We start from the raw sequence: 14297 nt of genomic DNA, 5'->3' as shown, positions 1-14297 counted from the left end.
CCATTTGCCTTCCTAACTGTTTGCTGCACCTGCATGTTAGCTTTCAGTGACTTATGTACAAGGACACCCAGGTCCCTTTGAACATCAACATTTCCCAATCTCTCACCATTTAAAAAAACACTCTGCATTTCTGTTTTTCCTACCAAAGTGGATAACTTCACATTTTTCTACATTATATTCCATCTAACATGTTCTTGCCCACTCACTCAGCCTGTCTACATCTCCTTGAAGCCTCTTTGTATCCTCCTCACAATTCACATTCCCACCTAGTTTTGTGTCATCAGCAAACTTGGAAATATTACATTTGGTCCCCTCATCCAAATCATTGATATAGATTGTGACGAGCTGGGGCCCAAGCACCAATCCCTACGGTACCCCACTAGTCACAATCTGCCAACCTGAAAAAGACCCGTTTATTCCTACTCTCTGTTTTCTGTCTGTTAACCAATTCTCAACCCATGCCAGTATATTACCCCCAATTCCATGTGCTCTAACTTTGTTCACCAACCTCCTTATCGAAAGCCTTCTGAAAATCCAAATACACCACATCCACTGGTTCCCCCTTATCTATTCTACTAGTTACATCCTCAAAGAACTCCAATAGGTTTGTCAAACATGATTTCCCTTTCATACATCCGTGTTGACTCTGCCAAATCCTATTATTATTTTCTAAGTGTCCTGTTATCACATCCTTTATAATAGATTCTAGCATTTTCCCCACTACTGATGTCAGGCTACCAGGTCTATAGTTCCCTGTTTTCTCTCTGCCTCCATTCTTAAATAGTGGGGTTACATTTGCCACTCTCCAGTCTGCAGGAACCGTTCCAGAATCTATAGAATTTTGGAAGATGATCACCAATGCATCCACTATCTCTATAGTCACCTCTTTCAAAACCCTGGGATGTCGATCATCAGGTCCTTGGGATTCATCGACTTTCAGTCCCATTAATTTCTCTAGTACTATTTTTTTTACTAATACTAATTTCTTTCAGTTCCTCATTCTCGCCAGACCCTTGGTTCTTTAGTATTTCTGGGAGGATTTTTGTCTCTTCTTCTGTGAAGACAGACACAAAGTATTTCTTTAATTTCTCTGCCATTTCCTTATTCCCCATTATAAATTCTCCCGTCTCTGTCTGTAAGGGACCCACATTTGCCTTCACCAGTCTTTTCCTTTTTACATACCTAGAGAAGCTTTTACAGTCCGTTTTTATGTTTCTCGCTAGTTTACTCTCATATTCTATTTTCCCTCTTTACCAATTTCTTGGTCCTCCTGTGCTGAATTCTAAAATGCTCCCAATCCTCAGGCTTACTGCTTTTTCTGGCGACTTTATCTGCCTCTACCTTTGATTTAATGCTATCTTTAATTTCTCTTGTTAGCCATGGTTGGACCACTTTTCCTGTTGGGTTTTTGTGCCTTAAAAGGAATATATATTTGTTGCAAATTATGTATTAATTCTTTAAATGCTAGCCATTGCCTGTCTACCATCACACCTTTTAATGTAGTTTCCCAATCAACCACAGCCAACTTGCAACTCATACCTTCGTAGCTTCCTTTGTTTAGATTTAAGACCCTAGTTTCGGATTGAACTACATCACTTTCAAACTTAATGAAAGATTCTATCATATTATGGTCACTCTTCCCTAAGGGCTCCTTTACAACAAGATTATTAATTAACCCTTTCTCATTGCACAACACTAGATTACTTATTATAAATTCGACATTATAAAGAATTATTAATTATTATAATTTAAGATACTTACACATTATTATAAATTATACATTATAAACAATTATATATCAAATTGAATTGAAGGGAAAAAATTTGCAGGGCAATGGGGAAAGAGCAGGGAGTGGGACTGATTGGATTGCTCTTTCAAAGAGCCGGCAGAGGCACGATGGGCCGAATGGCCAGTTCATTTGTTTTAGTGATGCTGGTTGAGGGATAAATATTGGCCCCAGGACACCGGGGAGAACTCCCCCTGCTCTTCTTCCAATAGTGGCCGTGGGATCTTTTACATCCACCTGAAAGGGGCAGACGGGGCCCCAGTTTAATATCTCATCCAAAAGACGGCACCTCGGACAGTGTAGCACTCCCCCAGTACTGCACTGGAGCGCTGGCTTAGATTTTATGCTCAAGTCTCTGGAGTGGGGCTCGAACCCACGACCTTCTGACTCAGAGGTGAGAATGCTACCCACTGAGCCAAGGCTGACACAGTATACTATGATACTATGAAATTTATACATATTAAAATGTACGATAAATTATTATACATTATAAATTATACATTATAAACTGATACATATCAAATCATTGCATATCATCAATATTTATGATAAATTGTAACTATGATATATTATACATATGTAACCACACCCTATGAAAGGGCTTGACAGGGTAGATGCTGAGAGGCTGGAACCAGAGGTCACAGTCACAGGATAAGGGGTCGGCCATTCAAGACTGAGATAAAGAGGAATTTCTTCACTCGGAGGGTTGCGAGTCTTTGGAATTCTCTACCCCAGAGGGCTGTGGATGCTGAGTCATTGAGTATATTCAAGGCTGAGATGGATAGATTTTTAGACTCTAGGGGAATCAAGGGATATGGGGATCGGGCGGGAAAGTGGAGTTGAGGTCAAAGATCAGCCATGATCAGATTTAATGGCGGAGCAGGCTCAAGGGGCCGAATGGCCTACTCCTGTTCCTATTTCTTATTATAAATGATGAGATATTACAGTAATTTTTTATTATATTCATTCATGGGATGTGGGCGTCACTGGCGAGGCCGGCATTTATTGCCCATCCCTAATCGCCCTTGAGAAGGTGGTGGTGAGCCGCCTTCTTGAACTGCTGCAGTCCGTGTGGTGAAGGTTCTCCCACAGTGCTGTTAGGAAGGGAGTTCCAGGATTTTGACCCAGCGACGATGAAGGAACGGCCGATATTTTTCCAAGTCGGGATGGTGTGTGACTCGGAGGGGAACGTGCAGGTGGTGCTGTCCCCATGCGCCTGCTGCCCTTGTCCACCTAGGCGGTGGAGGTCGCGGGTCTGGGAAGCGCCGTCGAGGAAGGCCTCGGCCAGCTGCCGCAGCGCGTCCCGCCGACGGTACGCGCCGCGGCCAGGCGGCGCAGGGCGTGAACGTTCGGGGTCGGTATTACTCAGTATAGATTTATCCTAACCTGATAAATTCCAATAGCTGAATTGAGCCTGGTTGGGGGTGGGGTGGGGCTGAATGGAAGCAGAGGCGATGATGTCACAAAGGGCGGTGGGGGGGGGGGGAGGAGGGAGCGGCCACGTGGTGGTGGGCGGGGCGTCGGAGTTCCGCGAGCGCGGCGGAGGCCCCGCCCACCCACCCGCGAGCGCGGCGGTGGCCCCGCCCACCCACCACGGCGGAGGCCCCGCCCACCCACCCGCGTGCTTAGCGGAGGCCCCGCCCACCGGGCTGGGCCATTTAAGGCTGGGCGGGGGGGAACGGCGCGCAGGCGCAGTGCGGCGGTGGCGGTTGGAGCGGGAGGTGAGGGTTGGAAGCGAAGCCCGGCGCCATGTTCAGCTGGATGGGGAAGGACGCGCGGCGCAAGAAGGAGCCCGAGCTCTTCCAGACCGTCAGCGAGGGCCTGAAGCGGCTGTACGCGCAGAAGCTGCTGCCGCTGGAGGAGAGCTACCGCTTCCATGACTTCCACTCGCCCGCCCTGGAGGAGGCCGACTTCGACAACAAGCCCATGGTGCTGCTGGTCGGCCAGTACTCGACCGGCAAGACCACCTTCATCCGCCACCTCATCGAGCAGGACTTCCCCGGCATGCGCATCGGGCCCGAGCCCACCACCGACTCCTTCATCGCCGTCATGCACGGCGAGCAGGACGGTGTGGTGCCCGGCAACGCGCTGGTCGTCGACCCCAAGAAGCCCTTCCGAAAGCTGAACGCCTTCGGCAACGCCTTCCTCAACAGGTAAAGTAGTGGGGTGGGGTCCCTTTAATGGAAAGTAGTGGGGTCCCTTTAATGGAAGTGTGGGTCCCGGGTGACAGTCCTTTTTAATGGAAGGGGAGGGGGTCCTGGGTGCCGGTCCCTTTCAGTGGAAGGGGGGGGAATTCCTGAGTATCGGTCCCTTTCAATGGAAAGGCGGTCCCTTTAATGGAGGGGGGGGGGGGGTCCTGGGTGGCGGTCCCTTTAATGGAGGGGGGGGGGGTCCTGGGTGGCGGTCCCTTTTTAATGGAAGAGGAGGGGGCTCCTGGGTGACGGTCCCTTTCAATGAAGGGGAGGGGGCTCCTGGGTGACGGTCCCTTTCAATGAAGGGGAGGGGGTTCCTGGGTGGCGGTCCCTTTCAATGAAGGGGAGGGGGTTCCTGGGTGGCGGTCCCTTTCAATGGAGGGGAGGGGGTTCCTAGGTGATGGTGGTCCCTTTTTAAAGGAGTGGGGGGGGTGTCCTGGGTGTAGGTCCCTTTCACTGGAAGGGGGGGGAAATTCCTGGGTGTCGGTCCCTTTCAGTGGAAGGGGGGGCATTCCTGGGTGTCGGTCCCTTTCAATGGAAGGGGGGGGAATTCCTGGGTATCGGTCCCTTTCAATGGAAAGGCGGTCCCTTTAATGGAGGGGGGGGGGTCCTGGGTGGTGGTCCCTTTCAATGGAGGGGAGGGGGTTCCTGGGTGATGGTCCCTTTTTAAAGGAGTGGGGGGGGGGGTGTCCTGGGTGTAGGTCCCTTTTTAAAGGAGTGGGGGGGGGGGGGGGTGTCCTGGGTGTAGGTCCCTTTTTAAAGGAGTGGGGGGGTGTCCTGGGTGTAGGTCCCTTTCAATGGAAGGGGGGGGGTCCCAGGTGGTGGTCCCTTTTAATGCAGGGGGTAAGGGGGAGCACCGGTGTGGGTCCTTTTTAATGGAGGGGGTAGGGGTGTGTACTGGTGGGGGCTCCCTTTTAATGGAGGGATAGGGAGGAGTAAGATCTTCGAAAGCAACACGCTGGTCGTCGACCCCAAGAAACCCTTCAGAAAGCTGAATGCCTTCGGTGTTCTTTTATAAAAGGGATGTGATCATGTAAGATAAATCATAGTTAAAGTCCCTTTTAATGGGGCAAAGGTCTTGTGTTTACTGATTTAAAATGGTATTTTGATTATAAATTCTGAATGTTACTATAAAAGTGTGCTCCGGCTGCCTAGAGGGACACTCTCTCATTTTTCCCCTCTGTTAGGGGATGCTGTAACTCCCTGGTCCCTGAAGGAATGGGTGTGCTCCCTGACCAGTGCCAAGGACTGCAGCTGTGGGGTTAGTACCACCCTCTGGTCACTCCGCTCTGACATTTCCCATTGCCTCTTTGTTTGACCTGTCGGATTGGGACTAGGCTCATTGCCCTTCTCCGCCGGTATTTTCTCTGACCCTGTGCTCTGATTTAAGGGTTTAAAATGTCTGCGTCCCCGGGCTGGGGACGTGGCTGTGATCTTAGATGGATTGGGACTCCTCGAGCAAGTGATAGTAGTTCCCCAATAGTGGAGACTATTGTATTGAACATGCCTTAATGTGAGCTGCTATTTAACTGATGATAGGGCTACCAATGAAAGGAAATGAATTAAAGATTGTAGAAAGAAGGGAGTTAACTGAATACTTGCATTTATATTGTGCTCAATAGTTTGATTTTTTTTTCATAATGGAGGAAAGTGGAGCACGAAGGAATAGAACCAGGAGCAAAGCAGAATTATCTTGTGGCCTCTGAGTCACCCAAAGGCAGTGAAGTTATTGGGTCAAGAGTTCATCCTAAGTGTTGATGCCAGGAAGGACTGGGGTACTGGCTGGGGGGGGGGCCTGGAGAAGGAGGGCTGATAGTGGATGTGTGCTACTTCAAGCTGTGCTGTGACTAATACAAGGGGGCACGGGGTCAAAGTGGGGAATTTAGGGCTGCTGTCAGAGATTCTTCATGATCGACGCGTGCCCTGGATTCTGGGCAGGAGGGGAGGGTTTGATTGGGTGGAGGAGCCGAGATGGGTTGCTGTACCGTCTTATTCGGTGTACTGTGTGTAAACGAGCCCCCTCCTCTACCCCCCCCCCCCCCCCCCCCCCCCCAAGCTCCAGAGGTGCCTGCCCATGTATTGTGTGTAGTGCCTGGGTGAGTAATGATCTTTCACATGCATTCCTTCTGCTGTGAATCCAGCCCAGATTTGGCTGTGGGTGGAGGTCTACGGTGTAAGTGGCTCCTGCTTGTCTGTCTGTGGGCTTCACAGGAGTCTGCATTTAACCCTGTGCTCTGTGGCTCCTGTATCCTCCTTTACTGGAATGCTGATGTGAAGGTGTGGGGTCTGGATTCTGAAGTCTCTGCTCCAACCTTGCAACTGCTCAGTGCTGGCACCAGTCCAGCAGTTTGATTTCCAGTAGGATGTACAGGTAGTGAAAAGATGAACTGGAAGTGCACTAGAGGTAAAGAAGGGTTAGTGTGGGAATGTTTGCCCTGGGTACACAGTCATGGGGATGGGTTCAGCCTTCCTGAGAGTAACTTTAACCTCCCTCACTGGGTGGGTGACCCATGGGATCGGATGGGACGCTCCATACTGACTTCAATGGCGGGTAAAATCGGACGGGGTGTAAAACCAGCGTTGCACCCGATTCTCCGTTTCCCAGTGGGTGGGTTGGATGAAGATTGGCCCCACTGTTTGTGAACCCACCTGTGTTACAAGCACATAATTGCTGCTGTTTATGCATATCACCCCGGCCACTCGGCTCCAATGTCCTGCAGTACTGGGGTGTGGATCCACCTGGGATTCCCCCACACTGGGAGCTCTGGGCTTTCAATGGTGCAGCTGTTGCTAAGTGAGGGCAGGGCACTTCGCAGTTAAAAGCTGGTTCTATTTCTGGATGCTGGGATAGCTGCCCCTTCACTCCCGGTAGCGATGCTGGGATAGCTGCCCCGCCTCTAACCATCCCATGACCAGAGCCTTAATTGGAGCCCCAGAGGGAGATGGAATGGTGGACTACAATTGGAAGGTGCTGGTCTGAGGTTTGATGTATAGATTGCCACAGTTACGTGAGCAGTGAGTACCACTTAGACAAGCACTGTAAGCCTTTGAGTGTCAGTAAGCAGAGCTGGTGCGTAGCTCCGGAGTAAGTCACAATTTACTTACAGGCCACTTTAAATACAGGGATCTGCCGGGTGCCACTACTATATGTGGATGATTAATCAGCAGGGGATGGAGATGTGTTTCTTGAATAGAGGCGAGCTGTGAAGGAGGATGTGTAATGTAAACTATGACAGCAGAATCCTGTCGGCCCTCTGATTGCTAGGCTGGTCAGGATTCTGCTCTCATTGCTTTGACAAGCCACTTCCCCTGGTCTTGATGCAGTGCTGTTCAGATACTAAATGAAAAACAGCCTCAGTTTGGAGTCTGTGATAACGTTGGGGGCTTAGCGAAAATGTTTTGAAGTGGGACTGTGCACTTTTAGTTGCTGGTTGATGGGTCTTTTCAGACAAAACACATGCTGGGAACAAAAAACAGGAAACACTAGAGCAATAGTCTATCTGCAGGGAGAAAAGCTGAGTTAATCTGACAAAGGCTCCACATCTGAATTGTTTGCCCATTGCTCTGTACCTTACCCAGTTTGATGTGTTTGCATCTTGCTCTGTACATTAACCAGTCTGATGTCTTTGCCTTTTGCTCTGTTTGTTACCCAGTTTTGTGTTTGGCATAACTAATTCCATGCTGTCTAATTGCTTACTGGTTTTAGTAGGCAGGTGTAACAGGCTGGGGCTTAAACTGAAAGAGAAACTTGTTTATTGCCAGTGTCGGAGCATATAGTGCCACACAGATTCCTTTTTGCTGTCTGGAGTCTGCTGTCTGCTCAGCTCCTGATTCCCTCTATTGCTCAGGAATTCTGATCCTGTATCTACAGAGGCTCTTCTATCCCCCCCCCTCTCTCCTGGACACATTACAGATTGCCTATTTTATCAGTAACGCTATGGTCAAAACTCCTCCACTCCGAATACCCTGTCCTGCATATATTTTTGTCCTCACTGTTGAAATCGAGACTTATTGCACTGCCTTCTAGTCTGAGCCATTGGTTCCCACGGCCTTTTACTGTCCACAGGCCTTTTGAATCCCAAGCTTCCTGGTTTTTCAACCTGTACCCCAGGGTTGTTGAGATTTTGGACCCCCAAGAAAGGGGTGGACATTAGCGAGGAACAGAGCTCAAAGCAGAGGTGGCATCGAGTGATTTCCCCCTGAAGTTAATGCAAGGGTCATTGACATTGGACCTTATTTAAAGTAATTCCCAGGGAGTTTCCCCTGACGGAACTTTCAAAAAGATTCTGTGGCATGGCAGGAATTCAGTGAGATAAACCAGTGGACTACTGCATTCTCTTGGGTTCCTCTTTTGGTTGGTGAACGTTGTGGGTTTTTGCTGCTCTCCGTCTGCCTCTTTCAGCGTGATGGGTTTTTCCTGGGGGGTTGAGGAGGTGGGGGGGCAGCGGCGAAGGTTAATAGAGCCTGTGCTTCGGAATAAGACCATGGGATGGGATGGAAGCGCTGTCAGGTGAGAAGGGCTCCGTATGTCCCGACGTTGGCTGATCTTGTCAGTCGGATAGGCCAGCGATGCTCACAGATTTGAGGGAGACGCTGGAGGGTGTTGGTGCCCAGGGAACTGTATTTGGGGGGGGAACCATTAATGGGACGGAGTTTCTGGTTGTACTGTACAGTGAGGTAGTGTATTTAGTTTCCAGTGGGTGGGGAAGGGAGAGGAGTGGTGTGCTGCTCAGTTTGGGGGGGGGGGGGGTTGGGGGGAGCGTTGGGAAATCCTGTCAGTAAAGGATGTTTCACTAAAAGGGTTAAATTATGGGGCGAGATTGCATAGACTAGACTTGTATTCGCTTGAGTAGAGAAGATTAAGGGCTGATTTGATCAACATTGCTTTAGATGATTAAAGGAGTTGATAGGATTGATAGAGAAACTATTTCCTCTGGTGGGGGGAGTCCAGAACAAGGGGGTGTAACCTTAAAAGTAGAGCCAGGCTGTTCAGGGGTGATGTCAGGAAGCACTTCTTCACACAAGTGGGGTGGAAATCTGGAACACACTTCCCCCAAAATCTGGAACACTCTCCCCAAGAAACTGTTGATGCTGGGGGTCAATTGAAAATTTCAAAATTGAGATTGATAGATTTTTGTTAGGCAAGGGTATTAAGGGTTACAGAGCCAAGGCGGATAGATGGCGATAAGATACAGATCAGCCATGATCTAATTGAATGGCGGAACTGGCTACTCCTGTTCTAAGTTCCCCACAGATGGTTTGGGGTGGTGATTTAATTTGCTTTTAATTACATTATTCTCAAAGCACAGACCAGCCCCAGAATTTGAGAAATGCGCAATCTTTTTGTCAAGTATCTATTCAAGACTGTGTCCTGTATGTGTCAGCCTGCTTCTTCAAACCTGAACAGTGCCTGTGTACTAGTTGGAAACAGTGTGCCTTGTGGTAGATGGCAGTGTGCGCGCAGGTTGTGTGTCTCCCTCAGCCCTATTGTGCCAAGCTCTGCGGACCCAAGCTTGCCATCCTCTAACCTCTGATCTTCACCGTGGTTTAATGCCCTGCACTTTGGGCCTTGGCCTCTCACCCAGGTTCTTGCACTGCCATGTTGTCCCTTGCTTCAGCAGCTTGACTCATGCTAATCACTGCTGTGATTTGGTGTTGGTTCTGAGACTGTCGCTCTGAGTTGCAGGATTGAACTTGCTGAGGAGACAGAATTGTTATCGAGATCTGCAGCTGATTACCAGGAAAGCTGCCGACTGGTGTAGATTTCCCATTACTGCACTAAATGGGCAGAGGGCCACTTGCTTGAAATACTTTCCATTTTGAGCTAATCTTGCGAGGAATGCAGATTTTTTTATTATTATTTGGCAGCATTAAATGATTGTAACCGTTCCGCGTGGATTGGAAACGTGGCTGAGTTCTGCCCCCCATCCCACCACTGGGGCTGTGACTGTTTATAGTGCACTCTTGATTTGCCTGTCTTAAGAATTTAAATTCTCACTAACACATAGTCTTGGCACAGCCCTATTTGTGAATCTATATTGGCTCCTGGTCCGGCAACACCTTGATTTTAAAATTCTCCATCCTCATCTTCAAATCTCTCCATGGCCTTGCCCCTCCCTATCTAGTAACCTCCTCCAGCCCTATAATCTCAGATCTCTGCGCTCCTCCAATTCTGGCCTCTTGCGCATCCTTGATTTTTAATCGCCCCACCATTGGCCATGCTTTCAGCTGCCTAGGCCCTAAGCTCTAGAATTTCCTCCTTAAAAGGAGAGATGGAGGGGTTTAAGATGCTCTTTAAAACCCACCTCTGACCAAGCTTTTGGTTACCTATCCTAATAACTCCTTATGTGGCTTGGTGTCACATTGAGTCTGATAACACACCTGAGAAGCTCCCTGGGATGTTAAAGGCTCTGTATAAATACAAGTTGTTGATTAAAGGGTCCCATGCAGAATGGCGCATCGTGTAGTGTGGCTTTATCGGGACCTCCTCTCGGGCCTCTGCCCATGTTGCTCCCAAGTCCTCTGCCGCAGGTTTGCCTGGGATTGGAGGCTCCGTTGTGTGGGATAGACGGTGTGTCCCAGTGCTGCAGGACGTTAATGCATATGGAAGCTGAATGGAGATTGTTTGTCTGACCCGCCTCGATTCTTGGCCATGGTTTTACCAGCGTCTTGGAGTGCCTATACCTGCTATAGCTTGAGTTTTGAGCCCTGGATGAAAATGTATGTGAATTTCCGCTCTGTAGAAGCGAAGGCTTCTTGCAGTTCGAGTGAGGGAGTAATCCAAACCGTTCAGTCTTCACTGCCATATCTCAGCAAGTTCATGTCTTGACCTTGTTTTTATCCTGCTGTATGTCTGCACCCTTTAAAACCAATGCTCTAACCATTTAAACACTGGTTTGGGACCCGGTGGTCAGTGCTGTTGATGTCCTGCGTATTCCTAAACTTGCATTGATCCCAAATTCCTGTTCATTTAATGAAATGGAACCGTGATGCTTTGAGCACAGTTTCCCTAAATAGTCACTTGGATCCTGATCGTTCTTGAATGCTAGCTCCTTTTTGTTCTGCTGTCTCAGACAATTTTGACCAGTCTGAGACCCTCTCCCATCGTCCTGACCGTGGACCGATCGCCAAGTTACGCCTGAGCTGGTGCATCTGCCCTTTCAGCTCTGCCGGAGAATGATGGTGGTCCCGCTGTTTTACAGCTCCTCGGAATGGATCTGGTGCATGCTGCATGAATTGAACAGGGCCCGGTGTCGTACTGAACAGCTTGGGATGGTTACTGGATGGTCTGCTTGTTAATCAATGACTGATCGGTGGATATAACGGGGGAGAGAACGTGGTCACATTGACCACTACTGCTCGATAGTTAAAGGTCTTAATGGGAGTTTTTGAAAGAGTAAATGGAGTTCTGCATTCTAAACAGAAACTTTCTAACATGGTGCAATCCCCGAATCCAGCCAGTGGCTCGTACAGATCATAGTGGTGGGGCTAACTAACTAACTCATTGGAGCTGTGTAGGAGGAAAGGATTTTCAGCTTTTCGTTGTACTGACTCTTTTTTTTGCCCCTTTTCCTTCTGCTCAGGTTTAACTGTGCACAGCTGCCTAACCCGGTCCTGGAGAGTATCAGCATCATTGACACCCCGGGTATCTTATCTGGAGAGAAGCAGCGAATCAGCAGAGGTAAGGGCTGGATTTGGGGCAGTGCCTGGGGTCTGACTCTCTCCTCCCGTTCATACAGCAGAGGTTAGAGCTGGATATAGGGCAGTGACCAGATAGTCTGTTTGTGCTGTTGGTTGAGGGATAAATATTGGCCAGCACACCGGGGAAAACTCTCCTCCTCCTCTTCGAAATAGTGCCATGGGATCGTTTGCGTCCACCTGCTGTTTCCCTGCCTTTTCTCCTTTCTCCTGAATCCCTTTTTTGTTTTAAGCCGGTGCCCATTTGAATTTGCACCTTTTCACCACCGTGAATTACTTGCCTGGATCAGCTTTTCTCGAGCCAGTTACCTGATAAATTTCCGTTTGGTCTCCCGGCTGCCCTAGCCCTTCCGCCAAGATTCCTGACCGCGTGGGATCTGTCGCAATGGAATTGCAGCTCGTGCGCAGTCGGGCATGGGTCATCTCCCGATTGACAGGCCTTCCTCCAGGGTATGCCTGCTGCTGACTGTTGGCAAATCCCTCACCCCGGTCGCTGTTTGCCCCTTAGGCGCTGATGAGGTGTTTTGGGTAAATACTTTCGGGTGTGTGCAGTGCCGCTGAATGTAGCTCCCAGTCAGCGGTGAGAATCTGATTGTTTCCCCTGAACACATGCTGTTGAGTGTCACTGACCCTGAAAATGAGAGCTATCTGCACTTTTGCTTTTGGTTGGCAAGTGCACACATTCAGACTGCATCTCGCACAGTTTGATGAAGCTCCCCCAAGCTTCAAGCATTCTCGCCCATGACGTTTTATCCCCATAGTGGTCCCCTCTCTCCAAGATTGCTAGTCAGTGGTGGATTGTGGGCTGTCTGGTGCAATGGGCTAGTTCCCCATTTGGATCTGTGCAGAGGCTGGGTGGGGATGTGATGGCGTTGCAGTAATGGTACAGTGTTCTAACTGTGCTGTGAGTCCCTCGCCCCACCCCCCTCAGTCTCCTGCATACAAAAGACTTGCACTTGTATAGCGCCTGTATCCCAGACTGTAACTACAGGTCCCCTGCACCCCAACTGTATTGACTGGCATGGGAGATACCCTTGGGTCCATACTCCAGCACGAACAGACGCCGTCATGAGATTAGGTTAACAGGGAGTTCTAGGCGTTAGTTCAGTGTCTTCCCCTGCTACGAATACAAGAAATCACCCCGTTTCACTGAGATGCAGCAGGACTCCACTGTGTTGCACCACATGACTGAAATTGCCGAAGAACTTTGATCGAAGCTGTGTATAAGAACATAAATAGGAGTCGGCCATACGGCCCTCTAGCCTGATCCACCATTCAATAAGATCATGGCTGGTCTTTGACCTCAACTCCACTTTCCTGCCCGATACCCATATCCCTTGATTCCACTAGAGTCCAAAATCTATCGATCTCAGCCTTGAACATATTCAACGACTGAGCATCCACAGCCCTCGAGGTTAGAGAATTCCAAAGATTCAAACCCTGAGTGAAGAAATTGCTCCTCATCTCAGTCTTAAGTGGCCGACCCCTTATCCTGACACTATGCCCCATAGTTCTAGACTCTCCAGCCAGGAGAAACAACCTCACAGTATCTACCCTGTCAAGCCCTCTCACAATCTTGCATGTTTCAGTGAGATCACCTCATTCTTCTAAACTCCAGACAGCATAGGCCCATTCTACTCAACCCCTCTTCATTGGACAACCCTCTCATCCCAGGAATTAATCTAGTGAACCTTCATTGCACTGCCTCTAAGGCAAATATATCCTTCCTTAGATAAGGAGACCAAAACTGTACACAGTACTCCAGGTGTGGTCTCACCAAAGCCCTGTACAATTGTAGCAAGACTTCCTTACCCTTGTACTCCAACCCCCTTGCAATAAAGGCCAACATGCCATTTGCCTTCCTAATTGCTTGCTGTACCTGCAGGTTAACTTTGTTTCTTGTATGAGGACACCCAGATCTCTCTCAACACCAACATTTAATAGTTTCTCACCATTTTAAAAAATATTCTGTTTTTCTATTCTTCCTACCTAAGTGTATAACCTCACATTTCCCCACATTATACTCCATCTGCCACTTTCTTGCCCACTCACTTAACCTGTCTATATCCCTTTTCTAGACACCTTGTGTCCTCCTCACAGTACACGTGGTAATTAAAAGGGAGCCGCTCCCCACTGCCTTGTCTGAGGATCTTGCATTTAACGTTAGACATCTGCCCTCTCCGTCACCCATGGCTCCTTGCTCTTCTGCAGTGGAGTGGGGCCTCCCCCTCCCCTTTGTGTGAGCCTTCTCCCAGTCGGGTGTGGCAGGGTAAAGTCTGTGTTTGTCCTCCTTTCTGGTGACGTGCATCAGCTGAGCTGAAAATCTTCCCCCTTTGACTTGAGCCGGTAATGAACATCCAAGAAGGAAATGTTGCACACGTTAATGAGAGCTCAATTCATCCACTTTGGGGCGCTAGGCTGTGTTAGTGTGTGTTACAGTTTGTGCCCATACCCTATAGTCACACTGGATCTTGGCCATTTGCCTGATCGCTGTGTTCCTCATTAAATTAACTTTCTCTCTGGCTGTTCTGATTCAAATAGAGCAGTTGTGCCTTGGCCATCAGTGGTGGGGAGTGTGACACGGGGTGGGGGGGCGATGGTCGGGTCGCTGTCGGGGTGAC

General features: G+C 49.1%; 1 protein-coding gene across 1 annotated transcript in view; it reads left to right on the top strand.

The window, feature by feature from the left end:
• The first annotated feature begins 3466 nt into the window (after positions 1–3466).
• The window catches only part of LOC137306427 (EH domain-containing protein 1), a 32461-nt gene continuing 21630 nt past the window's right edge, over positions 3467–14297 (top strand). Inside the window, exons 1-2 of the mRNA XM_067975615.1 lie at positions 3467–3939; positions 11562–11659. Of these exons, the coding sequence (XP_067831716.1) occupies positions 3536–3939; positions 11562–11659 (502 nt within the window). The 5' untranslated portion in view covers positions 3467–3535. The remainder of the gene's footprint in view (positions 3940–11561; positions 11660–14297) is intronic.

Source organism: Heptranchias perlo, chromosome 43, assembly GCF_035084215.1.
Source record: "Heptranchias perlo isolate sHepPer1 chromosome 43, sHepPer1.hap1, whole genome shotgun sequence".
NCBI lineage: Eukaryota > Metazoa > Chordata > Chondrichthyes > Hexanchiformes > Hexanchidae > Heptranchias > Heptranchias perlo.
The sequence above is the reverse complement of the archived record's forward strand: the minus strand, read 5'-3'. Positions and strand labels throughout refer to the sequence as shown.